This window comes from Scomber scombrus, chromosome 11 (assembly GCF_963691925.1).
Source record: "Scomber scombrus chromosome 11, fScoSco1.1, whole genome shotgun sequence".
NCBI lineage: Eukaryota > Metazoa > Chordata > Actinopteri > Scombriformes > Scombridae > Scomber > Scomber scombrus.
The window spans coordinates 4,002,052-4,025,854 of record NC_084980.1 but is presented as its reverse complement, the minus strand read 5'-3'; the positions used below and the strand labels follow the sequence as shown (position 1 = coordinate 4,025,854).

At 43.5% G+C, this 23,803-nt stretch overlaps 1 protein-coding gene across 1 annotated transcript in view; it reads left to right on the top strand.

The window, feature by feature from the left end:
* The window catches only part of chd7 (chromodomain helicase DNA binding protein 7), a 73,519-nt gene that overhangs the window by 31,334 nt on the left and 18,382 nt on the right, over positions 1 to 23,803 (top strand). Inside the window, exons 5-23 of the mRNA XM_062428440.1 lie at positions 7,002 to 7,146; positions 8,063 to 8,194; positions 9,757 to 9,822; positions 10,980 to 11,035; positions 12,088 to 12,202; positions 12,497 to 12,580; positions 12,686 to 12,823; positions 14,890 to 15,011; positions 15,699 to 15,942; positions 17,754 to 17,930; positions 18,250 to 18,393; positions 18,542 to 18,640; positions 19,004 to 19,193; positions 19,295 to 19,511; positions 19,880 to 20,075; positions 20,283 to 20,450; positions 20,662 to 20,844; positions 20,956 to 21,066; positions 22,311 to 22,522. Of these exons, the coding sequence (XP_062284424.1) occupies positions 7,002 to 7,146; positions 8,063 to 8,194; positions 9,757 to 9,822; positions 10,980 to 11,035; positions 12,088 to 12,202; positions 12,497 to 12,580; positions 12,686 to 12,823; positions 14,890 to 15,011; positions 15,699 to 15,942; positions 17,754 to 17,930; positions 18,250 to 18,393; positions 18,542 to 18,640; positions 19,004 to 19,193; positions 19,295 to 19,511; positions 19,880 to 20,075; positions 20,283 to 20,450; positions 20,662 to 20,844; positions 20,956 to 21,066; positions 22,311 to 22,522 (2,799 nt within the window). The remainder of the gene's footprint in view (positions 1 to 7,001; positions 7,147 to 8,062; positions 8,195 to 9,756; positions 9,823 to 10,979; positions 11,036 to 12,087; positions 12,203 to 12,496; positions 12,581 to 12,685; positions 12,824 to 14,889; positions 15,012 to 15,698; positions 15,943 to 17,753; positions 17,931 to 18,249; positions 18,394 to 18,541; positions 18,641 to 19,003; positions 19,194 to 19,294; positions 19,512 to 19,879; positions 20,076 to 20,282; positions 20,451 to 20,661; positions 20,845 to 20,955; positions 21,067 to 22,310; positions 22,523 to 23,803) is intronic.

The following is a 23,803-nucleotide window of genomic DNA, read 5'->3' as shown; positions in this document are numbered from 1 at the left end:
TGCCCCTACTTGCGGACGCTCGCTCCTGAATCCTGCGGTTCCTGCAGAAAATGTAAATCTTTCAAACAGCTCGCACAATTTATAGTTTCACTTCCCTAATAAATTTTAAAAAAAAAGAAATTCAGAAATTTCCTATAACAGTTGGTCACTGCAGTTTTTAGTAAATGTCCCTCAAACAGGAGCAAAGAATGCTTTTTCCAGGGACTATTTTCAGCTGCGGATGAATCCACATTTGGTGCTCTAGTGAGTTTTTCTTGTAGCAGGTTGGTGTACGTGTTGAACTAGTGTGTGTTCACGGTAATCAATTTTAATGTTGTTTTTTTTGGCTTTTTATGCGATTCGTTGCCTATTAAGAATATTTCCACTATCACTTGAAATATATTTTGTCATTTTTATTACATTCACTCATATTTATTTACACTCTGTATCAAGCATGTAACAAAGCAAGGAGAGTGATCAGATGAGTTTAATCTTCCTGAGCGTGCTATAACAGGCGTATTGAGCTTCTAACACTTATCTCTGTGTGTGTGTGTGTGTGTGTGTGTGTGTGTGTGTATGTGTGTGTGTGTGTGTGTGGATATTGACTTTGGTTGACTTTGTTTACACGGAGCTCTCCAGTGTTATCGCCCTGTTCTTCTTTCACTCTCCTCTGCCGCTTTATCACTTCTCCCTCTCTCTCTCTCTCTCTTTTTTGTGTGTGTGACTTTTCGGGGGCAGCACGTGTCCGAGTCCTGGAGTATTTTCCAGGTGTGTGTGTGTGTGTGTGTGTGTGTGGGCCAGAGCTTTCTCACTTCCCCTCTACACACAGTGCGTCAGATCAGAGGCAAAGAGATGGCAGCGTTTGAGAGATCTCAGAGGCGCTTTCATTGTGAAGGTGGAAACTTGATCGGACGGAGGAATGTGTCAGGACGGCCCCCATCTCTCTCTCTTTCTTTCTCTCTCTCTCTCTCTCTCTCACCCAACCCTTAGCCCCCACCACCCCCCATTCCACCTCGACCCATCCACCCACCCCCACCTCCTCTCTCTCTCTCTCTCTTTCCTCTCGGCCCCTTTTATCCCGAGGAAGAGGGAGGGCCAAAGCAGCAGGCAGGGGTCAGCGCTGGGGGAGGTGTGTGTGTGTGTGTGTGTGTGTGTATGTATGTATGCATCGGCCACTGGAAAAGAGACGGGGGCGGGGAATTGGGGGTAGCGGTGGTGGGGACCTGGAGTGAGTGTGTGAGGCAGTGAGGGGGCAGGCGTTTGTGTGTGTGTGTGTGTGTGAGTGTGTATATATATGTGTGTGTGTTGGGGGAGGGGTCGTTGGTAATCTTTGTGGCAGAAAATGGCGTCTAATGATAATGAAGGCCATGCTGCTGACCACTCCACAGCCTCAACTCTCTCTCTCACTCTGTGTGTGAGTGTGAGAGAGAGAGAGGGCAGAGGAAATGTTGGGGGTGGGTGAGTCCATCCTCAGCCCTGCGTGTGTGTGTGTGTGTGTGTGTGTGTGTGTGTGTTGGTAAACTAGCTCTTATCTGTTGTCAGGCTTTCCTCCATCTTGAGTGGCGGCCTGCAGCAGCTCCCAGGTTAATTTAGCATAATAATGGCTGCCGGCCATTCAACTGCTCCTCTAAAATGGTGGACCGCCGCAATCACCCAACTATCTTCTCTTTTTATTCTTTCTTCTCGCTCTCTCCCCTCCCTCCCCAGTTCCACCTCTTCCTGCTGAAGAGGAGCGTATCTTTTCATCTTTTCATCTCCCCCCCCCCTCTCCACCGCCCTCTCCAGCTTTTACTCAAGTTTTTTTTTTTTTTTCTTTCTCATGTTGTCTTTTGCAACACGAAGGGGGGAAAAAGATAACGTTGAATTAGTATATTTTTGAATGCAGTCTGGCTCGGCTCTCGTGACGTTTAGCTCTTTTATTAATCATGGTTCATTCCCATCAGAAAGTGATTCAGAGAGTCTTTATGAGTCTGTGGAGACTTTATTTTGAATGACATATCATATCAAAGCTCCCCCCACCCCCCCCTTTAGTGCTTTTATTTAAAACTCACGCTTGATTTTAATGCGTCGAAGCTTTTAAAAAACCGACTCGCCCAAAAACTTCTCTCCCTCTCAGTGGTGCAGAGAAAATCCTCTTCAAGGGCCACTTGCACACGTTCCATTGCATTTTTGAGGATTTGTGCAAGATTTCCACTAGTGGGTGGAGAAATGAGGCCCAAAGCTCGAGAGTTTTTTTTTTTTTTTTTTTTCTTCATGTGGGCCCATACTGCGCTTACACTGTGTTTTCTTTCTGCTCACTCAGTCTATTTGCATCTCCGTATGAACAAATAAACCAGCTCAGGCCAGAACGAAGCCTTCATTTAATTGGTTGTTAGCAGAATTTGGTTAACCCTTTCAATGCCATCGATTTGCACACTAGCAGAACTAAACTTGACTTATTTTTCTAGAAGTTTCCAACACCTATCAAATATCTGCACATGAATGAATAGAGCATATGAACCATGAGCCTCAGTACTTTCAAAATATATGAATATTTTCATTTTGGGTGAACATATTCTCATTTTTTGCCACCTAAGCCAGCTTTTATTAGCCTGTAATTCTTTACATGTAGCTGAATCTGCACCAGAATGCTACACTCAATTAGCCAGTAGCATTTCCTGTTTGCACCTTAACCTCAATATGATGACTTTTACTACTGAAGACATGTCATATAGTTAACATGTGCAGGCCATCTTTTTTTTTTTCTTCTTTTTTTTATACGATAAACAGGCAGTAAATAGAAACCTCACAGCTTGTAGTTTCAGTTATCCAGGGAGGTGTGTGTGTGTGTGTGTGTGTGTGTGTGTGTGTGTGTGTGTGTGTGGGTGAGACAGAGGGAATCAGGTGGTTTGCTTGTCCAGTCAGCTCACTCCTCTCCTTTGACCTTGCTTTCTTCCTCCATCGCTCTGGCTCACACTCCCTCTCTCTCTTCCTCTCTCTCTCTTCCTCTCTCTCTCTGTGTGTGTCTACCTCTCTCTGATGAAGTACATCTATAAATAACCCAGTTCTCAGCTGCCACACCCTTCCCTCACTCTGTGTGTGTGTGTGTGTGTGAGGGTGATTTGTTTGCAGTACACACAAAGAAGTCAGACATGCATGCAGGCACCTTGTTTTGTGTGTGTGTGTGTGTGTGTGTGTGTGCGCGTGTGTGCAAATACGACACTTTCTGAACACGTACAGGTGATGCCAGCGTGCGTGTTGCCTTCAGGCTGCTGTTGTTGGTTTTTGTTACCATGGGTGGAGTGTGTGTGTGTGTGTTCAGTAGTATGACTTATCACGGCAGCAGGTGTCTCTTACACCCCACCATTACTCAGTCTTTGTCTTCCTCACCACTCCAGGCTCCATATTCTGCTCCTCTCTCTTCCCCTTTACCCCCCCCCCCCCCCCCCCCCCCCCCCCCCCCCATCCTCCTGTGACCTGAAAGGAGCATCTCGACTCCTCTCGCACACATGCACACATACACACACACACACACACACAGCGCCCCACAGCTGGCCAGCATGTGTAAATGCCAAGAGTATAGAGCAGAGATGTTGAGGGGAGAAGGGAGGGGGGGGGGGGGGAGGGAGGGAGGGGGAGGAGCTTCAGTGTACACCTGGACAGGAGCAGATTCACGTGGAGACGTCCACAACAATATCAGTGTGTTTGTAAAGAAGCTTTGATTAAAAAATTCCACCTGACACATTTTCTTTATTTGTGTAGCAATACACAATGGTTTTGATAGTATAAAAATGTATATATATATATATAAATAATGAATATCATAAACATGCTACAACTAGTCAACTCATGTCTTGAGCTAATGACTGTTACTTGACTAGAAGAATGTTGTTGGTAGGCACCATCACTTCCTGTTAAGCAATCAGATTACAGACAAGTGTTATTAACCCTTACATACTGTTCATATTCTACACCCTCATAGTTCGTTCTGTGTCCATTTTGACCCGGTACCTCATAAAAAGTGTCTATACCAAATTTTGAACCACAGATGCAATAATAACAATAATCGATCTGACTGATCAAAAATGTGTGATTTAACCTTGATTCATGTTTCAGAGAAGAAAAAAACATCTATCACACAATATCATGTCCTATTTTACCAAAGACATGAAAATATAACATAGTAATAATGATGGAAATGTATTTTATGTAAAGTGAAAATGACAAGAACTTTATGGAAGTGTGGGGTTTATTGTATAACCTTTAGAGCCATCAGTCTTCACTGCTACATCATAAAAAGTAATCCTCATAACTACTATCTTATTAAAACTATGAACTATTTATTTAACTAAAAGCCATGTCAACAGGTACGGGTCAAATTCGGACAACATTTTTAGCACCTGTTTTTACAGTTGTCTGAGGGAACAGTATGTAAGGGTGAAGGGTGTTGCAGGGTTTCAGTTTGTAAAGGCTGAGCAGGTTTAGGTCTATGAGGAGTTTGTTTATAATACGGCAAAGCATGACAATGAAACACATAATTTTGCCTCCATTAACCGATACACCACAACATCAAATTTCAATCCATCTTAGACACAAAAATTCAAATTGACATCATGTACTGATGGATTCATGCAAATCGAAAGTCTCTGCACGCTTTGGAAAACTAAAACCAATGTTGTGCTCAGCATCTGAATAAAAGGTTGGCCAAGCAAGTGTGGCACTGATGGCTTTAGCTTCCAGCTGCTGAAAAAGCATTGATCCTTATTAGTTATGCAGATATTCAAAGTAACTATGCTCCAATATGGCTGGAATCAGTGTTGGACAGTCTAGCGATGAAGTCCTGGAGGAAATATCAAAGCAGAAATGAAAAGATAAAGTTATAGCATCATTTATCAATAGTTGTTCAATTCAGGACATTAAGATGTCTGTTTTTTCATAAACTGCCAGTGGACTCAGGATTACAGGGTAGGTATGTGTATGGAAAGCAGGGTGAGACACAAATGAATCATGTAATGAAAGCTTAAATTTAAACAGTCATGCCAATCAGTGTTCAGAATTGATCACAAGTTAAGACTCAGTGGAGAAAGTGTGTTTTAAATGCCTGTGTGTTTTTGTAGTAAATGGTTAAAAAGTTGAAGCAGTGAACTTTGTGGTCTAAGCAGATTGATTCAAACAGCTGCTGCATTTAGAGCTGGATGTGGCGTGTTGGAAACCAGAGTTGTAGAGACAAGACAGCAGAGGAAGAAGAGTAAAGAGCCGGAGAGGTGATGGAGGGATTGAGAGGAGAGAAATAGAGAGATAGAGAGAGAGAGAGAGAGAGAGGCCAACGAAGAAGCAAGGAGGAAGAGAGGGGAGAAGGCAGCCAAGTGGAGAAGTGTGTGCATGTGCGTGTGTGTGTGTGTATGCGTGTGTGTGTGTGGCCAGATGGCTCCAGCGTGTGGCGACCAGCCAGAGGAACAGGTGCAGGTCACATGACCAGCCGTTACCACGGAGATGGTGATTGCTCTTGGCGTGAGGATGAAAGGAGAAGGGCCCCAGGGACAGAGAGGGGGTGAGCGAGCAGGAGGGAAGGAGGGAGAGAGAGGCACAGAGCAGGAGAGGGAGAGATACAGGCATACTGTACCGCAGAGGACAACACACACACTCACTCACTCTCACACACACTCACACAACTACAAACACATTTTATCCTTTCAGTTTCATAGCAAGTTATTAGAACACATGATTCTCTCCTAACAGCCTAAATGTATAGATTATATATTGGTATATTCTTTTATAAAGTAAAGACTACAGGTTGTTTTGGGTGACTCGCTCCATTTTGGATCCGGTGCCACATTTGCAAACCAGCCACTAAGCTCCAATACTAACGAACCTCTTATGAAACCTTTTATCTCTCCTGCTTTTTAAAAAAAATGATTATTATTATTAGCAATGTACAAAACATCCAGGTCGCAGGCTTGCTCGGTTTTGGCCAATTATGAGCATCCTTTTAGTGTGTGTCATAGTGACACACACATCACTCCTGCTGGAGCTCATTAATGTGAACTCTACGAGTAAGTTTAGTTAACAAACAAGCTTTACTGGTGTCTGGTTAATGTGCTTCCTGTAAGCAGGTGTGTGTGTGTGTTCATGGGTGAAGATCCACTGTCGACTCTGTAGGAAATAACACGCAATACTTCACCTGGAGGCCTCTTATAGTTCCGTAACCCAAACTCTTACCCCAAAGCTTCAGCATAAGGTGTCTTCTTTAGCTTTTTTACTGTATTTTTGACCAGAGAGACCATTCAGATGTGCCATTTAAAAGTTTCTTTTTATAACTCATTATTACTTGTTACTTGATATTTGGAGATGTTGAAAGCTAAACCTGAATGGATTCAAGTGGCTGTAAGTGGATTCTATGTTGTCAAACCTCAACATGTATCATAGCTGTAATATATAAGCTGGATGTCTGTGTTTGAAAATACTACCCTCAAAATATTTCCGAATAATTACGACGGCAAAGTAACAGAGTACTGAAAAGAGGCTGTGTGTGTGTGAGCGAGAGAGGAGGGGTGCAGAGTACCCTCTTGTCTTCCTCTGTAGTGTGTATACACACACTCACAGATAGAGCCAGCTCCTCTTTCTTTCCATGCCAGAGATTAGAGGAAGCCTGGGGGCCTCTCAACCCTCCTCTCCCTCCCTCCCTCCTCCTCTCTCTGGGGCCTCTCTCTCTCTCTCTGTTGCTCTCTCTCTGTCTGTGTATCTCTCTATCTCGCTCCCTCGTTCCCTCCGCCTCCTCGCAGTCTTTCATCATATTAACCCCCTGTGTGCTGGAGCCCGAGGCACACTAATGATTTCTAAATGGGTAAATCAAACATGGCGACTGCCCTGGGACAGACAGGCACACGCACACGCACACACACACACATGCCTTTTCGTCCATGTCTCTCAAACTGTAAAAAGAGGGGAACATTTTGAGGAATGGTCTCATGTTGTTTCTGCACACTTTTTTTTTTTTCCCTGCAGAGATTGAAAGTTGTTGTTTTTTCTCTCTCTCCCTGCAGCAGTAAGAAGGTGGAGCCGGAGGGCGGGGCCAGTGCTGCTAAGAAGGATTCCAAGAGGAAGAGAGAGCCGTCAGTCAGCGACGAAGTGGAGATGAAGTCTCCGCCTCCCTCGCCTCCTGAAGAGGAGGATGACGATGGTGTACAGGTAGAGGAAGGAAGCACACACACACACATCCAGAAAGTGTTCAAAGTCGCAGCACAGTTCCTCAACTCCCTCGTTCCCCTCCCATAACGCATAACGCTCTCAAACATTTTGCAGATCTGCGCCCCGGCCTGCACAGATAGAAGGCGCTGAGCCAGCATGCGTGTGTTTGTGTTGTAAACCAGCCTTGTTGACAGACCAAGCAGACAGGCTTCACTGCCAAATTCACATGACGCACCATCGGCAACTTTTCAACACAATACATTTTATTCTGCTTTTCTTTTCTTTTTTTTGCATGTCAAATACAATTTTAAATATATTTTCCCTGCCTCTCCACTTCAGTTCCAAAAAGCACCTGCATTAAAAAAAACACACTTTTTTAGCTGGAGTTTAGTGTGGCAGAACTCCACTTCCCTGCATCCCCTTCTCTTTTTTTTTTAATGTGTAAATGTAATTATGTGGTTCATGTAAACAGAGCAGCATCTGGTTATTAGCTGCATAAAGAGCAGCAGCTCTCATTCAGACAGGAAAAGCACCTTAACCAGCAGTCTGTCTCCTGCCGCCTGCCTCAGCACTTCCTTCCACACCCGTATCATCGGGCAATGGTTCGAGCCCGGAGAATTTGGGCGATGTTTTCTTCAAAGTCAATATGGCAAACGCGGCCGACCATATGGAACTGAATAATGAATAATGAAGATGAAGGGTGTTTGAATGGCCCGGTGAATGATAAGCACAAACAGCTCTGATTTAATATAGTGTAATCTTCCACGTTTCTACATGGCTTTTCTTCTTTATTTGGAGTCTTTTTAGTAGCTTTTACTGTTCATGAGCATTTTTTAATGAGTGACGTGAACCAAATGCTACAAAAGCCAGAGCTGATGAACTTCTTCCATCTCTTCTCTTCTTCTTCCCACATCAGAAGCGTCGCTCTAGTCGTCAGGTGAAGAGGAAGAGGTACACAGAGGATCTGGAGTTCAGGATCTCGGATGAAGATAACAGCGGAGACGACTCACCAGCACCAAAATCCCCATCGTCGTCAGCTCAACAGCAGGTACAGCTCGGGGGAAATCTAAACTGTACATTTTAAGTATATATTTCTACCAATGGACTACCAAAGTCATTTGCAAATAGACTTTCCATCCATAAAAATGGACTGTATCGCAACATATAATCAATATTGCAATATAAAATGGTCCGAGTGCTTTTATTTTGTTTATTGTAATTACCACATTACAGGACATTAAAAAGTAAAATGCGTATAGTGCTGGTGGAGTGTCAAATTTAGGGCTGCACTATATGTTGTTTCAGCACTGATTCTATGATGTGCACATGTGCAATAGTCACACTGCAGGATGCACAATGTCAAGTAAGGCAAATTAAGTCACATGCTCCAACTTTTTTCGCTGATTGATGCAAAAGGAAAACTTGCAAGGTGACTAAACTACATCCACAAGAAAAATCCAGCTGATATTTCATAATTGGGAACTGATCAAACCCTTAAATCAGGCTCAATGTGCTTTGCTGAACTTGTGTACTTCTATCAGTCTTATCAAACAACCAGAGCAGGCTTCACTACTCACACAACCTGAAAATGAGTTTCCTGTTTAGGCTGTTCAACTCATGAAACATTGACCCCTGTGCATGCAATCTGTAAACAAGCACACGATGCAGCTACTGTCATATATGATGTCACCTAGATGCTAAAAGCAGTTTTTGAGTGTGAGTGTGTGTGTGTGTTCCTGTTACCAGCTGCAGCTCATCCTGCAGCTGGTTAAGCGTGAACGTAAGTGTGGTAGAAGTGGAAAGGAGGGTTTGTTTTGTTAGAAGAGGAGAGACTTTTAAAGTAACCAGTTGTTAGTGGTTTATCTGTATATGAATAACACCCTGCAAGCATCTGGTGAAATTTACTGTATTTTTTTCAGAGGAAAAAAGATATCACAATGTCACGTTTTTCCAGTATTGTGCAGCTTTAGTCAAGTTTGTTCCTTCCTCCAGCTGTCTCTACTTTTTAAAGCTTTAAAGCTTGTCTGGCGGCACCTTTTTACTATACATCAGGGTTTTTTTTAGTTTCTGTATCACTGAGTATCAAACGATTAACTACAGAAATATGATGTTGAATTTCTTGCCAGATTCAGTCTTATTTACTTGTTCTTTCATCTCATGTTTAGATCAAAACTGTGCCAGTGTAAGACTAGCAAACAGCAGCTAAGATGACATTAAACATTCAACACTTTTGTTGTCTTTTGTTTAAAAGGGGAAAAAAGTGTTATGTGGAAATGATTCCTTAAAGTAAAGTTTTGGAAACATATTACCTCTACTCGTATTGAGAAGTTTCACCTTATCCAGCTCTAGTGACTTCCACTGACTGCAAATAAAAGGCACAACAACTAATGAAGTTGAATCTACTTTACATTTAATCCTCCTCTACATCTATAATCGGTACATGTGTATGAGTGTGTCAGGTGTTCTTAGAGACACAGGAAGTGTCCCTGTGGTTCAGGTGCACTGAACGCAGCATTGTTGTAGGTTCGGGTTCAAAAAATGTTTAACATCATCAGAATGTATGACAGGCCGGATGAATCTCCAACACGACTGATGTTTGTTTGTTTCCAGGATGTGGCCGAGGTTGAGGGGCCGGTTGTGGAGAAGATTATGGGCAAGCGCAACACCAAGAAACAGGTGAGAGATGTAAACACACACACACACACACAATACACAGAGGCACGCACGCACACACACAGACACACTGGCCCGAGTCATGGTTTACGTCATCTGATTAGCTGCTCCACAGCTGGCCTAAGCAGATTACACACACACACACACACACACACACACACACACACACACACAGAGAGAGCTCAGACAGCGTGTATTCACTTAGTAAGCGGAGACAAGAGTTCTTGTATTTCAGTACGTGTGTGCATAAAGCCAGAGGGTGTGTGCATCTGATTGACTGTGCGCGTATGTGAGACTTTGTGTGTGTGTACAAGACTTTTTTTTTATTTTAGACAACTCGTTCTAAAGAAAGCTCATCCCTGAGCCAACACATGCACGCACATACAGTCACCAGCCAACTTTCCTTTGCTAGCCAGCTGCCAATGGGTTACCCCCCCACCTATACACACACATACACACACATGCACGTACACACGCACTCACACACTCTCACAGCTCCATTCATTCAGAGCTGACCCCGGGCTTGGCACACTGCCAAAACCACAATGCTAGCTACGCCAGACGCCAAGCTAGCGTTTCCTCAGGCTGTGTGTGTGTGTGTGTGTGAGATTGATGATTCATGGCATTACAGTAGTAGTAGCATGGCGGAGGGGGGTGTGTGTGAACAGTAGTAATGGTGAATGGAAGTGGATGGCTACACTTGAAAGAGCTCCTGTTTCTGTATTTCCCCCTTTCTCACACACACACACTACATATATGGACACACATATAGACACATACATATAAAGAGCTGCTTAACCATTTTTTTAACATTTATTGGCAGCCAGGTATTTCTGAATGTATTTTATTTAAATAGATGAATCTGTTTGTAGATTTGAAGTTGAATTAGTTAATTTTTTATGATTTTCATTTTTTTATTTAACTCAAAAGTTGAAAAGATGGACGCACTGTGAATGAAACAATCCTTTTTCTCAGAGTGATACTCTGTGTTGACTGACATATCAGTGTGAAACCATTACCCAGGCTCCTCCTGCGCCTCTTCACCAACACAGTCACATGTTGTATAACAATGATATGCCACTTCTTGCTCTCTCTAACCATACAGTCCTTATATTTCGATTTTTAACCCCCCCCCCCCCCCTTTTTCTTTTTCCTTTCAGCTGGAGTCGGGGGAGGAAGTAGAGGTGGAGGAGTTTTACGTGAAGTTCAAGGGCTTGTGAGTAATCTCTCTTTCTCTCTCTCTACCTCTCTGTCTCTCTACCTCTCTCTCTCTCTCTCTCTCTACCTCTTTTGTCTTTCACAGCATGGCTTCCTCTTACTTTAGATCTATTTTTAACACATCCGCAGGTCCATATGTATGAAAAGCCCAGTGTATTGAACCTGAAAGCCTCTTTCAGTTTGTTTTTTTTAACCTCAGATCCACTCTCACATTTAACACATTTGGTTACTTTCATTCAGTTTATAGTAGCAGTCATTCATTCAGACTGGCAGATAATGTTTTATGTCTTTAGACTCCAGTCAGGTGCTGTCTGGACAGCAGGAAAATAAAAGTAAAAAGGATTTTGTAAATTAGATTTAAGCTGTGTGTTGAATACACAAACCTAACCCAATGTCTTGCAAATAAGTTTGGGCTTCCTCTAAAATCAGATTTTTAAATTGGCTTAGCTTGATGTCGGTACACTGTTAAAAGGCTCTTTTACTAAGTATTTGCTTCCCCGTCTGTTTTCTTTCCTGTTTTTTGGAACAAATGCAACAAAATGAAATCACAAATAACATTCTACAGCTGTTCCACACATGCCTGTCATGATAACTACTTTCATTGTGTGATATATTGTTGATAAACAATATTATTGTCATTTGAAGATCATTTTATACGACTGATATTATGGTAATAATATAATGGCATAATAAAACAAGGGGGATGGGATTGGAGTGGGCGCTGCCATTATGGATTAGAGGACACTATTTGCTTACATGAATAGTCTCTTAGCTGCTAATGTGAAGTGTGACAATACTGAGGTCAAACAAAATGATCAAAGTCATATCCATGTATCATATGATAAGTCCATACATAGACATGATGATGTTGATAATTATGTTATTGTAAGATAAGTTGATAACATAATTATTGTGACAGGACTAACTCCAAAAATCTCTGTAAATCAACCTGTTGAATCTTTATTTACTACAAACACTGCTGCTTTCTCTGGCTTTGATACCAGCGATACTAATCACTGTTTGTTTTGTGCGTCTCTCTCTCTCTCTCAGTTCGTACCTCCACTGTCGCTGGGCTGACCTGGAGGAACTGGAGAAGGACAAGAGAATACACCAGAAGGTCAAGAGGTTTAGGGCCAAGCAGCAACTCAACAGTTTTATAACTGAGGTAAGAACTGAGATCTAGTTCAACTCATCTCTACTAACTCTCCATTGTATAATGGTCAATTGAAAAGCAGATCATTTCACTTGTGTGCTATTGGTTACCTGTGATAATACATCAGAGGCGTTCAGCGCTGTCTTATCCATCTTTTGGATCTGTAAAATGTACTGTTGGAAAATTCAGAACACATTAAATTTCATCTGCCGTAAATCATCCGGCCTCACCCTCACACACACGCTGCACGCTAACTATCGTAAAACCATCTCTGCGCTTCTTTAATGGTAAAAACTCTCTCCGCAGATGGACGACGAGCCTTTTAACCCGGACTATGTGGAGGTGGACCGTGTCCTGGACATTTCAGAAAGCACAGATGAAAACGGAGAGGTGCTTTGATCTCTTCCTGTCATCTTTTTTTGAAGTTCTCACTCCACACACACACACTCACCAAAACCTTCCTGTTTCTGTTCCCCTGTGTGTGTGTGTGTGCAGTTGGTGACCTTATATCTGGTGAAGTGGTGCAGTCTGCCTTACGAAGACTCCACCTGGGAGCTGAAGGCTGATATCGACCAATCCAAGATAGACGAATATGAACACATCGCTGCACGCACACCCAACACTAAGAGAGTGGTAAGTAGTTCAGCGCGTGTGTGTCCGTGTTCGTGTGTGTCCACAGATGATTTTTGGGTGCTCTGTCTTCCAGCCTACTCCCAGACACTTTAAGAAGGACGGTAGTAGGCGTGCGAGTGTGTGTGTTTGTGTGTGTTGGCCTGCTGCCTGCTCCTTCCTCCTCTAGATTTACAGCGCCCTTAACTGCTCTCCACAGGCCCACGTTCTTGTGGTCTTACACAGACACACACACACACACACACACACACACATACACACACACACACACTTATATACACGCCCTGCTCTTGTGGCCAGGCCAAACCACTAACAGTGTGTTTAATGCTGAACAGAAGCAGCTGACTGGCTGTGGTCTTTTTCTCTCCATCACTCCTTTCTCTCTCCCAGTGTCCATCTATTTAACTACTGCCCACTGAATCTCCGTAAGGACCGTGTTAGCAATGCTCCATCATACACTCATACTGTTTGGAGGCCTTTTTTAATTTATTTCTTTGCCGAGCCAGAAGTGTGGTCAGTTACACTAAAGGCTCAGTCATAGCACAAAGAAATACAACTAAATGAATGATCTCAGCTTTGTGAATTATTTGATTGGAGAAGCTTTGTGACATAGTTACACAAAGGCGCAGGGGTGGTTGGCTGCTGTAGCTGCAAACCGACTTAATTTAAGGGGCCGCTTGTAGCTCAAGATGTAGAAAGGGTCACCCACTTACCAGGAGGTCCTCCAGTTCACATGTCAAAATGTCCTTGAGCAAGAACTTCAAATTGCTCATGAAAGATGTGCCATCAGTGTGTGTGTGTGTGTGCGTGTGTGTGTGTAAAAATCATTAGAAACTCCTCCTGGCACCTTGCATGGCAGCCTCTGTCATCAGTGCATGAATGAGTGTGTATGTGTGAATTAGGCATTTTTCTTACCGCAGTAAAAAAGCAGTGTGTCCTCACAGTTTGCCGGTAATGAACACCCCACCCCCCCCACAGCCCACCCCTCCACAGTAGTTACCTTATAATAAAGCAATCTAGGCTAGATGGATAGCTCTCGTGCAGTCCCGTCTCAGTGAAGATGAGGGCACCACAGTTTGTCATTGCTCTCCAGGAGGTCAGAAAGCAGACTTGGGTAGTTTATTGTCAGTGGAGACGAGCCTAAGCTCACTTTCCACACTTCCACTTCCTCACACACTGCTTCAGTTTCCCTTTGGCCAGCCATTCTCATGGGGCAATGCCAAAGTCTTGTAGCCGCCTGGCGCCCTGAGCAAGCTGAGGCAAGGCAGGTTCTCCAACCTATCACACAGCCTCCTACGTCTCCACTGCATTACCATATATCACACAGTATATGCACATGCACATTAGACTACTATAAATGACAGTTGTGGTTGACGTTTTTTGAGCTCCACCCTGCGGCAGGCATCACATGACCCCAGTATTACCATAATGGAGTTATGATCACAACCCTAATGTGAATGGGTGAATGTTGCCATATATAGTGTAAAGTGCTATAGACTATAAAGACACTAAAAAAATGCAGTCCATTTACCATTAACTAGCCCAGCCAGCTAGTCAGTTACAGTTGCTTTTTAAAACATTCTGTACTGTTCTGATGGACTGTTTGTATCAGACGTTCATCTTTCCCACAGGATGATTCCTAATGACGTTGTTGGTCACATCAGCTGGTTTTAGAGCCTGACAATATTCCTCCAAAAGTAGACTACAGTGTGAGAAAATAGTTGCCTGACTGAAGTCTGTGGAGCAAACATGTGGGCTCAGGCTTTCTATTCTAAGCCATCCTCACCCTAAAGGAACCATGTTTACAGTAAACTACAGTGAACTGTGTGCCTTGTTGTAGAAAACAGCTGTAAATCACCACATTTGAAATGGTTTAACAAGGGAATCTGTGGCATTTTTGCCTGAAAAGAGATGGAAACCACCAACTTATTGATGGACTGTTTCAGCTCTACGTGCCACCATTTAAACCCACTTTAAACCTATCTACACCACGATGAGCATCCTTACATTGTTTATTTGATAGAGATGATCCTGATTGTCCTTTTAAATAACCCCTAAATCATTTTTAGGAACGGCCTCCTGCAGCCGACTGGAAACAGCTGGAGGGCTCCAGGGAATACAGGAACGGCAACGCACTCAGGGAATACCAGCTTGAAGGCCTCAACTGGCTAACCTTCAACTGGTACAACTCGTAAGTCACCATAAACTTCATTTTGTTAACATTATTATTAGTCCCTGACTGCTACTGTCAGCCAGTACATGCGATGGCACCTCATTTAATAGTCCTAAGTGGACATTAAGTGGCTCTGCAAATCCATGCTGTTAGAGTTTTCCCACTGGCGCCATCCTTGCTTCAAATGTATCTCCTGATTGAACCAGAAGACTCCACTTAAGATCTCCACTCTGTAGCACACATAGCAGATTGCAGTTGAACTCATGTGCTCCTAATCTTAATATTTGAGGGAGAATTCTAGTCTTGGAGTATTATGGAAGTATCAGATGTGTATTCCCGGTGTAGAAATTGAAGGAATTCAGTCAAATCTCAGAGGATGACCAAAAAAAAGGGCCACTTTTCCAGTATTTAGTGTCACAGGTTTTTTGCATTAGATCACTGGAGTGGAAAACAGACAGCCTCTCTCCTCTTTGGAAAAGCAGCATTAATAAACCACGAGGGAAAATCTTTTTAGATCATGGAAGCGCATTAACTTTGTCATGTAGAAGTGAAGGAAACTTCGCTGACGGTCGCAGTGGAAAATCTTGAGAATGTGTTCAGTGTCATAAGCAGTTAAATGACGCCGAAGTCCTCGTAAAATCTAGAATGCAGATGCGTCCATCTGTTATAAAGCCTATCACTCACATCCTGCCTGTCCGTCCACAGACGTAACTGTATCTTGGCTGATGAGATGGGTCTAGGAAAGACCATCCAATCCATTACATTCCTCTACGAGATTTACATGAAGAGCATTGAGGGGCCGTTCCTGGTCATCGCCCCGCTCTCCACCATCCCTAACTGGGAGAGAGAGTTCAGGACCTGGACTGAGCTCAACGCGGTGGTCTACCACGGAAGCCAGGCCAGCCGCAAGACCATCCAGGCCTACGAGATGTACTACAGAGACGCACAGGTAAACAGACGAGAGACAGACCTGCATAACTGTCCTTTTTATAACACTACTCAAGGAGATAATAGATTGAAGAAAAAAAAACAGCCTTTCACTATTAAAGAAAGGTTAATTAAAGTGGGAGCAGGTACATTCATCAGTGGCTCTTGAGGGAAGGATATCACTGAAAAGGGGAATGTTAAAGTATGATACACATACATCCACAAGCAGTAATTGGTGCTTCAAACCTTTTTTGTGCTCAGTAGAAGGAAGCAGCTCAATCTGCCAAAATTAAAGCTGTAAGTAGCATTGAGTGGGTTTCAGGTTTGACTAAAGCCAAGTAAAGTCACTCAAGCTAGTTTAATTCTGCGCAAATGTATCAATACCTGCTATCAGATGTGAATGAAACTCTGTGTTTATGTTCGGGAAACAGCGCAGTGGGTCTACAGTGACTTATATCAAGATTGCTCAAAGGTATCTTGAGTTATGAGCAAATATGTAATAGGCCACGCCCACTTGCGTCAATCAATATGGTACCTCAGATTTTGGTTAATACTCACTATCAGAGCATTTGCACCAATTTTGGTGAAATTTTGTCCACCGGGTTTTCAGACACAGGCTTTTTCTATATGTGGCGCCCCCTATGGGTCAGGCTCCAAATGCTTTGGTTGGCCTGTTCCCAATGACGGACTGAAGCTACGCTAAGATTTATGATGATTGGACAAATGGTTAATGAGTTATGGGCATTATCTAATAAAGTTCTATTCATTTTATTGTTTTTCAGTTTATGCAAATTGGCAAAAAAACATCATGGCAGACTTTTATGGTCCAAGAGGCTTTTTTGTAGAGAACATGAAGCTGGACTTGTGTGTCAAATTTCAAGTCAATTGGACTTACCATATAAGGGGCGTGGCCTTTCCAAAATTTAATTTTTGGACCTTTTATAATCTAAATGACCCAAATCTTAACTAGCCTCTAAAGAATACAAGTTTCAGTACAGTTTAAATAGTTATTTCTATATCAAATGTCTTTCTGTTATCTAAATACTCAGATAATAAATGTGTAGTCAGAGGTGTAATCCAATTAAAATATGAGTAGGAGTCATTTCAGTAGACTGTAGCTCAACATAAATCCAGATTGCAAAGTGTAAATTAGAAATGGACAAAGGAGCAAGAGGGACTCTTCGGAGCTCTCATTAAAGAAGGATCACAGCAGGTCTACATCCTCTCAGCAGCTCCGTGAGGAATAACTCAGACGAGGATCATATGGATGGAAGAATCAGATAGAGTGTGAGACAGTCAGCAGATCTGAACAAGTCTCTGACCAAGCTGAGGACGGACTGTGCTCCTACTCTATAAGCTCTTTAAAGTCTTCTAGCTGTAAGCCACATATTGTAAGCTGTTATTGCACAATGCTACTAACATCTCTTAGTGTAACCTCTGCCACACTGAGCCCGTTGAAGAACATAAGCTGTAGTAGCGCTGTCCTTGAACGCTGCCTGTTCCTAATCCAGGTTGAGGTAATCCTCAAGGTCGCAATTGAAGAACGTCGTGTTCTGTTCTCTAGCCCGGCCATATTACACTTTTTAATGATATGAGGAGGTGTTAAGTTGTGTTCGACCCTCAAAACAAGACCAAAAAGCTCCTACTGTGTCACAAATGGTGAAACCAGCCAGTTAATAAACACAGGACACACTAAAGACGGTACAAATGGATATCAAACTTCTATTTCAAAGCTTTTCCTCACTAATTTAAGGAACTGCTGTGCCTAAAAATAAAATCACATTTTAAATAGTTCTTACTGACCTTCATTCTTTTCTTTCTCCGTCCCTCCAGGGTAAGATAATAAAGGGAGCATATCGGTTTCATGCGTTGATCACAACCTTCGAGATGATTCTGACCGACTGTCCGGAGCTGCGCAGTATCCCGTGGCGCTGCGTGGTGATAGACGAAGCCCACCGACTCAAAAACAGAAACTGCAAACTACTGGAAGGACTCAAAATGATGGACATGGTGAGATACAGACCTTGCTGTTTTGAAAGTAGTGGCAAGATGATGTTTGTTGCAATCAAATATTATAGTTATTAGTGTATCGTATCATGCTTTACAAGTCTTGTCTTAGATGTAATAGTACTAGGCGATAGAAAGCGTGTGTTTAGTTCCTTGGCACCTTGTTTTGCACATGTTTTCAAAGGTCTTCAGTTGGACAAATTAGCCAAGTCTCTGTTCCAGGTTTAATTTAACTCTCTCCTGTCCTGCAGACATCCTGCTTTCCATTATAGAGGATCTAAATATCTCTTTCCTGTCTCTCTCTCTCTCTGTTGTCTTCCAGGAGCACAAAGTTCTGTTGACAGGAACTCCCCTCCAGAACACAGTGGAAGAGCTCTTCAGCTTACTCAACTTCCTGGAGCCAGAGAGATTCCCGTCTGAACAGACATTCATGACTGAATTTGGAGACCTTAAGACTGAAGAACAGGTAAATTGACAGCTCAGTCTGTACTGTGAAGGGAGGGAGACGGTGTTGGTGTTGTTGTTGTTTTTAACCCCTCACTGCTTTAAAATTCTACATTTTGAGCTCTCAGTTCCACTAAATCATCATGTTTGTGTGTGTGTGTGTGTGTTAGGTTCAAAAGCTGCAGGCCATTCTGAAGCCCATGATGTTGAGAAGACTGAAGGAGGATGTGGAGAAGAACCTGGCGCCTAAGGAGGAGACCATCATCGAGGTAGAGCTGAAGTGTCATCATAACTGAGGGATAATCAGTCTACATCTAGTATCAGTCAGGTTACATTATGCTTTACCAGTATCACATCGTCCTAGAAGTAATTAATAATAATTACTAGGTGATAGAAAGTCTATAATAGTTTAAGGTAGGGGTCTGCAGTTTCTTGGCATGTCTTAAAGGGTCTTAAGTCAGACAAATTAACCCTGTCCCTGTGCCAGGTTAATATAAATCTCCTCAACATCAAACCTCACTTAATCCACATCTATAGTGTGTGTCAGGATTAGTTCATCCCCTGCTACATTGTTTTAAAGTGTTGGTAATGGAGGCAAAGTGAATTTGATCAACTGTTGTTGTTATTGTCAGGTTGAGCTGACCAACATCCAGAAGAAATACTACCGCGCCATCCTGGAAAAGAACTTCAGCTTCCTGTCTAAAGGAGGTCCAGGAGGAGGAGGAGGCGGTAGCAGCGGCGGCGGAGGATCCGCAGTCCCCAACCTCCTTAACACCATGATGGAGCTGAGGAAATGCTGCAACCACCCCTACCTCATTAACGGTATATATACACATACACACACAAGCTCTTCTAGAAAAAGCATGACCGACCATCTCAGCACAACCAGATCATTATTAATTCAACGTGTTTCTCTCATGCAGGAGCGGAAGAGAAGATCATCGAGGAGTACAGGGACTCCCACGGTGGCAGGGTTGACATTCCGGAAATGGCTCTCCAGGCCATGATCCAGGCCGCCGGCAAACTGGTGCTCATCGACAAGCTGCTGCCCAAACTGAAGGCCGGCGGCCACAGAGTGTTGGTGTTCAGTCAGATGGTGCGCTGTCTAGATATCCTGGAGGATTACCTCATTCAGAGACGGTGAGGAATGAGCATTTTCCTTTTAATAGGTGTAAAGTTTAATATGATAGTAATGATCACTACAGTGTAAGTTGTTGTTTTTGGCTCTGAAACCGTCCGATCTGATACTTGTATTTACCTAAAAGACACAAGATACAACCTGAAAATGACACATTATTCATACAGAAATACATTTTTTAACCAGTTATAGTCAGTATACACAGTAAAAGTAAGTCAAGATGCATCCATTAAAACATACCCGGATCAGCCTTGATTACAATGTTTAGTATGGCTTGTGATGTATCTCTAGTGTCAACTTTTCTGGAATTAGTGGTAACTTGATAATCACTGTAATAATAATAATTGAGGTCTTTCCCCTCTCCGTGCAGTTATCCGTACGAGCGTATAGACGGCAGAGTTCGTGGTAACCTGCGGCAGGCGGCCATCGACCGTTTCTCCAGACCAGACTCCGACCGCTTTGTCTTCCTGCTGTGTACGAGAGCCGGAGGACTGGGCATCAACCTGACCGCAGCAGATACCTGCATCATCTTTGACTCGGACTGGAACCCTCAGAACGACCTGCAGGTACGCAAACCCAGCAGCACGTTTGACCTGCGCCGGCTCTGCTCTGCCGCATTTAGCTCTGCTTCAGCGGACCGAATCATTAGTCCTCAGCTCTAACCGCACATGTACAGTAGAATATACTCCTGCTAACCCAACTGAGAAGTCAGAGCGAATGAAACCAGCTGTTTAGAGTCATGTTTCTGAATTTGTGAATCCGTCCTCCACCAGGCCCAGGCCAGGTGTCACCGTATCGGCCAGTCCAAGGCGGTCAAAATCTACCGCTTGATCACCAGGAACAGCTACGAGAGGGAAATGTTCGACAAGGCCAGCCTGAAGCTGGGGCTCGACAAGGCCGTGCTCCAGAGCATGAGCGGGAGAGAGAACGCCAACAGCGGGGTGAGACACTACACACACACCCAATATCTACATAAATACCTTGTGTTATAAGGCCTGCACACTCACCTACTCAGTGTTTTCAAAGCCATATTGTATAGGTATATACCTCTGCCCTTTTAATAGACCACTCAAAGAGGCTCCCAAATTTCCTTCGAGCTTCAAAAATCTAATACTTTCACACAGATGTTAATGTTTTCGGTCTGTTATTCAGCAGGTACAGCAGTTGTCCAAGAAGGAGATTGAAGACCTGCTGAGGAAGGGAGCGTACGGAGCTCTAATGGAAGAGGAAGACGAAGGTTCCAAATTCTGCGAGGAAGACATCGACCAGATCCTCCAGAGACGAACCCACACCATAACCATAGAGTCTGAGGGCAAGGGCTCCACTTTCGCTAAGGTAAGAACTTCACATGGCAAAATATTAAAAAGTGTGCGACGCGTGTGAGTGTCTGTAGTGGGAAAAAAAGTGATTATTCAGCATTGACCAACATGCGCTCCTCTCCTGCAGGCCAGTTTTGTTGCAACGGGTAACCGAACAGACATTTCTCTGGAGGATCCAGACTTCTGGCAGAAATGGGCCAAGAAGGCTGAGCTGGACCTGGACGCCATCAACGGACGGGTAAGCGCACACACACACACACACACACACACACACACACACACGTATATACGAGCACATGCATTGCAAAGTGCATCTAATGACACACTTGAGTAACTGTAAAGCCACAGAGAGAGAGAACAATCAACCCTGTGCATCCAAATACTCACACACACCTTATGGAACAGGGGGACTAGCAGTAGTAATTACTCGCTGGTATCACCACAAGCTAGGACGAGGAAAGTGAGACAGATTGAGAGAGGGAGAGATAGAGACAGAACAGGAGGGAAGCAGTGAGAGAGAGAGAGATTAATATTGACAGTTGGGAATCTCCTCTCTTCCTTAATTACCCATGTTTCCCTGCTCTTGTGTGTGTGTTTGAGCGAGAGAGAGTAAGCTGCTTAGCTCCACTTAACAGAGCGCAGATGCCTGGAGGGTACAGAGATATCACTTAGGCTAGCGCTCACACACACACACACACACACATACACACACACACAGAGAGAGAGAGAGAGAGAGAGACACTCAGTTATTGGTATTGTGCACATTCTTACACACACACATTGAGCTATTTGCTAACAGGCAGCTTTATATTCCTGCTCTCCTTTCCCTCTCTATATTTCTCCACTTTTTTTCCCCATTATTTGCGTATTTGTCCCTCCTGATTTGTTCTTCTCTGCGCTCCCTCGCCGCCTCTCTTTTTGAGGGCCCTCCACCGGAACACTTAATCCAGCTCTATGAGCCTCTGAATACGCTCCACTTGGGCTGCTCTCTCCCCCCCCCGGGATTTCTTATTGTGTGATGTTAAAATGGAAATGACTGCATCTGTGATAATTGTGGAACTAACTACTGCCCTGTTTGCGCATATTAATGGGTATTGTAGGAGTGGAGGGGGTGAGAAAAATCAAATTAATTGAACAAAAATGTAATTCATTAGACAACATAATTAATGCCAGTTTATGTTTGAGCTGGGCAGCAATTTTCCCAGCATCAGGAATGAAACAAGGGGGCCAAATACCCAATTAATCATATTCAGTACAGAAGATGTCATGTACTGTATTCACAGGGTTCACACCAGTCAAAGGCAGAATATTCCAGAAATTTACATAGGCCTCTGCACAGGAATAAAGCAGAAGGTGCTTTGCATATTATTGGTGGATTTCAGGCTATCTATAATTAATACCAGCTTCCTAGCCAGGAAAAAATTATAATATATAGGCTGTAAAAGTACGCCGAATTAACGCAGACTTTGAATTTGTTTCTAGAACACGCTCGTGATCGACACACCGAGAGTGAGGAAGCAGACGCGGCACTACAGCAGCGTCAAAGAAGACGAAATGATGGAGTTCTCTGAGCTGGAGAGCGACGAGGACGAACCGAGCAAACCCTCAACTAAACCTCGGAGACCCCAAGACAAAGCCCAGGGGTACCCCAGATCTGAGTGCTTCAGAGTGGAGAAGAACCTGCTGGTCTACGGGTGTGTATATATATGGATCCACTACTGATTTATATAAAAAATCACTAGAATTAAGGCATGAGATTGGCTATATGAATGCATTTTAAACTAAAGGAAAGAGCCTCACCAGGGAATGGATATTAATTGTCGTACAACTACAAAATAAAAGCACTGCGGTGCAACGAAACGTCACTAAAGTGGACCATCGAGTAGGAAAGGAGAAGAAATCCTAATTTTAAGGTCTGGGATGCGGAGTCACGCAGGTGGGCGGAGTTCCTCACTCTAATGTGTGCGTTTGTGTGTAAAAGCACACCAGTTAATGGATGCAGGGCCTGCATACGGAGTGATTTAGTAGACAGAAATCTTTGCACTCAAGGCCATCAGCACACACAAACGCACACTAATCAGAGCTGCCTGTAAACACCTATAAACACACACACACACACACACATACTCCCAAGATGAATTTATATGCACAGGAATAGGTTTGGTTTTTTGCCCACATAAACTGGAATAATGCTCAGCCACAAACACACACACACACACACACACACACACACGCACGCACGCACGCATACATAAACATATTTCAAAATAAAAGTCACTTCTAGGCATATGATGAATAAGAAGTTTAGCTACATCCAATTCCTCTTCAGTAAATTCCTATAAATGAGACACTGATGTAAATTCAATCGTCTAGAATTGACAGAAAATTGTAAAGGATGAGTTTTTATAATCCAAAGCATTAACAAAAGTAACTCAGAGCTCTTACTTGAACACAATACCAGCCTTTAAATTCACACATAGACTCCAGTAATACAGCACGCACGCAGGCAAATTGACACACTTACCACAGATAGTGATTATCGGGCGAGCCCCGTCCTTTTTCACGGCTGACTTGGCGTGACTGTGTGTGTGTGTGCGTCCGTGCATGTGTGTGTGCGTAAGAAAGAACAGTGGTGCTAGTGAGATGTCAGCGTTGTTATTGTTACAGTCTAGTCTCGTGGCCCGAGGCTGTAGGACACAAAAACACACTGTCTGACTGGGCCCGTCCTCTCCGCTCAGCGCTCTGTTGTCTTTTCCCATCATCCATCTCACTCACTCACTCACTCACTCACTCTCTCTCTCTCTCTCTCTCTCTCTCGTCCACCATTTTACCCTTTCTAAAATCATTCAGAGTAAGGCTGCTTCACATGGTTCAGTGAATATTGGGAAGCAGCAGCAGAGGAATTTTTTTTTTTTGGTTGAGAATGAGACAAGTCTGAAGGGGAACCGTCCACTCCATCAGCCTTTAGGGTCACT